Raw genomic sequence first — 2,974 nt, 5'->3', positions numbered from 1 at the left:
TAATAGTAACAGAAAAAGAGGAATTTCGATTATCCCCACGTGGTGAGTTGTAATATATATAAGAAATTAAAAAAAGGAAAATACACACACTTTACATAGTTTTAATAGAATTTTTAATATATCAACCGGTTTCACTTTCACTATTCATGATATTATGGTTTACTTATTTGAATATGTATTTTCTTAAGAAGAAATTTTTGTCCATGTTGTGTGTGATGATATTTACGAATGAATGGCTTCACAAGTAGAAAAATAAGGGGAGGTAATTGGTTATCGTTATTATTGTTGTTGTGTGTAAGAGAGATAACTGTTCAGCTTTCGGGTAAGAGGAGGGGAATATATATGTGTACACAAACACACACAAAAAAAAAAAGGTTTCGAAGAACTTGTTTAGCGAGGAGATTTATGTACTGTGATTTAATCGTGAATTGAAATATGAAAAAAGATAAAAGTTCGTTATGCGTGCATATTAAGACGTGTTCTGTATTTTTCAATGAAAAAAGTTTCTTTATTTAAATGGACACAACTATATTGGACAGATGAGTATCACCTTGAAAAGGAGAACCACTCTACATAAAGAGCAAATCCGTTTCCCTCAAAACAGGAAAATTCCTCTCAGTGAACATATAGAAAAATGTGCAGATAACTTCAAACCAAATTTCAGTCTTCCCCTTCTACCAGTGCAAAGAAACAATTTCTCCACAAGAACGTTTATGTTGTGTGTGAGGAATATCATTATGCCAATAATAAACATAGGCATTGGTTCTATTCTACTATTTTATAACTTAACCAGTTAACTACTCAACCAATTTATTAATCGATTGCTTGATTCTTTAATTAATAATTCGGCGAATCAATGAAACAGCTAAGTTTGTCAAGTGCTTTCGTCACCAAACGCGACCTCATCGATGACATGCTCTCTCTACCGCCAACCCTCCTTCAGGTCTCTCTGTCAGTCTGTCTGTCTCCTAGTTTACAGGTTCTATATTTATATGAATGTGAGTGAGAATGTATTTGATATTAAAGCGTATCTATAAATTAATTTGAAGTCTGCAAGTGTGGAAGTTGTAAAGATAATCTATGGACTCCAGTTATATTATATTATCTCAGTATTTCTTGTATTTCATTTACGAATCTTTAAAAACCGGAATCTGGCAGGATATTACAAATATTTTCTAGCGCAAATTTGCCTGTATTTTGCAACAGATGTGTTCCGTATGTAAGGAGAGTTTTATGCAGTTCTACAACCAAGAAGATGAAGAATGGCAACTAAAAGATGCTGTAGTTATGGACAACCAGGTGAGGATGAAAGATTACTCTCCATAGTAAATGCTTTATAGTTTGTTTTTGCTTATCTTGTTTAAACAAAGTCCAACATCCATCACACTCTTCTGTATATCTAGGATTAGATGTTCAAGTCACTCGTAAGTGGGTATTGATTTGAGGAAATTTGACTACTTTTTCTAGCATGTCAAGCGACCGTGTTAAGGCTCTTGCTTTGATCAGCATATTTTTCCATTTGATGTCGATTTAGTGATCGAGAAAGAATGAGTCAACGTTTATTTCAGTTTCAAAGTAGTCGACAACAGAGTGCGATTAGCGTTTGGTATTCGACTTTGTATCCTCAACAATTGTTGTTGTTTTTTTCACTGTTGTTGATGTTGTTGTGGTGGTGGTGGTGGCGTATCGGAAACGGTAAAAGGCTGAACGAAGTACCGTGTGGTATCTAGTTACGTCTCAACTTTCTTAGTTCAAGTTCTGAGATCTCTTTTGTTTTCCAACTTCCCGGGATCGGTAAAATAGGACCAGTTGAGCACTGGAATCGATATTATCGACTAGATACACCACCACCTTCCTGCATAATTTCAGGCTCTGTACCTATAGCAGACAGGATTATTATTATTATTTAAGGCGGTGAACTGGCGGAATCGTTACCACAGCGGACAAAATGCTTTGCGGCGTTTCGTTCATCTTCACGTTCTGAATTCAAATTCTGCCGAAGTCAAAATACACATTTCTCAACTGTCCATTATCCTTCATCTCGTTTCTTCAACAGTTATTTCCATCAAAACCTGTTAATTCTTCTGTTTCTTTTTTTTTTCAACAGTATTTCCATGAAATTTGTTCCGAAGACCGAGACAACATGTAAACCAGCTTCTTCTAAAAACCAGCACCAATCTATCTTTTCCTGATTTTCTCATCATTAATCGAAGTTATCGATTTATTCAATGTCATCATATAGATATAATTATTTTTGAGTAACTTTCAATGAAACATTTTTAGAATTTTCTTCACAATTAATATATAAATTTCGTTTATCCGGAAGATTAAATTGTTTACATATTTACGCTTATTATCTGAGTTACATTGTTTTGTTCTGAGTTCAGATCATAACGTGGTGGACTTTAGCGCTAATCCTTCAAGTACCAATAAAATATTGCCCTATATTTCTGTTCTGCCTTCTCCTGTCCATCGATCCGTCCACGAGTGATTCCAACAACGTACCTCTGAATAAATCCTACTTCGTTTCTAAAGAAAGAGTTCTACGAGTGATGCCTTGCGGCCCCTCTCACTACAGACCATAAATTATTCTAAAAGAGAAAAATCGACCCCAGTTCATGACCGGTTCATTATCACTCCCCAAACGATAAAAAGTAATTTTTTTAAAATTTGGAACGCTGGATCTCGAATCAGATAAACAATGAATAATAACCTATAAATAGTAAAATATATATTGTTCAGAGAACGTTATTGTTAAATTTGAAAACTTTGATAAAAGCATAGAAATAATTTCTAAAATGAGATAGTCTCGGTAGGTAGACATGTTAGGTTCGAACTTCTCAAAAACTCCTTTTATTCTTTCGGTTCAGTTGAGGTATTTTGGTCTCTTCCAAGAAAGGTCTTCCTAATCTGTTCTTTATTGTTCGACAGTTGAAATCGATAAACTTTTCGCAGACGCATTCCTTGATTTTGT

At 34.5% G+C, this 2,974-nt stretch overlaps 1 protein-coding gene across 2 annotated transcripts in view; it reads left to right on the top strand.

The window, feature by feature from the left end:
* LOC106876915 (sex-determining region Y protein) overlaps nucleotides 1-2,317 on the top strand; it is an 11,028-nt gene extending 8,711 nt beyond the window's left edge. For both annotated transcript variants that reach the window (XM_014925668.2, XM_014925667.2), the window contains exons 7-8: nucleotides 1,207-1,299; nucleotides 2,108-2,317. In XM_014925668.2, coding sequence (XP_014781154.1) covers nucleotides 1,207-1,299; nucleotides 2,108-2,149 — 135 coding nt within the window. In that variant the 3' untranslated portion in view covers nucleotides 2,150-2,317. The remainder of the gene's footprint in view (nucleotides 1-1,206; nucleotides 1,300-2,107) is intronic.
* Nucleotides 2,318-2,974: the final 657 nt, after the last annotated feature.

Source organism: Octopus bimaculoides, chromosome 8 (genome assembly GCF_001194135.2).
Source record: "Octopus bimaculoides isolate UCB-OBI-ISO-001 chromosome 8, ASM119413v2, whole genome shotgun sequence".
In the NCBI taxonomy this organism is placed as follows: Eukaryota; Metazoa; Mollusca; class Cephalopoda; order Octopoda; family Octopodidae; genus Octopus; species Octopus bimaculoides.
This window is presented reverse-complemented; position numbering and strand designations above follow the sequence as displayed.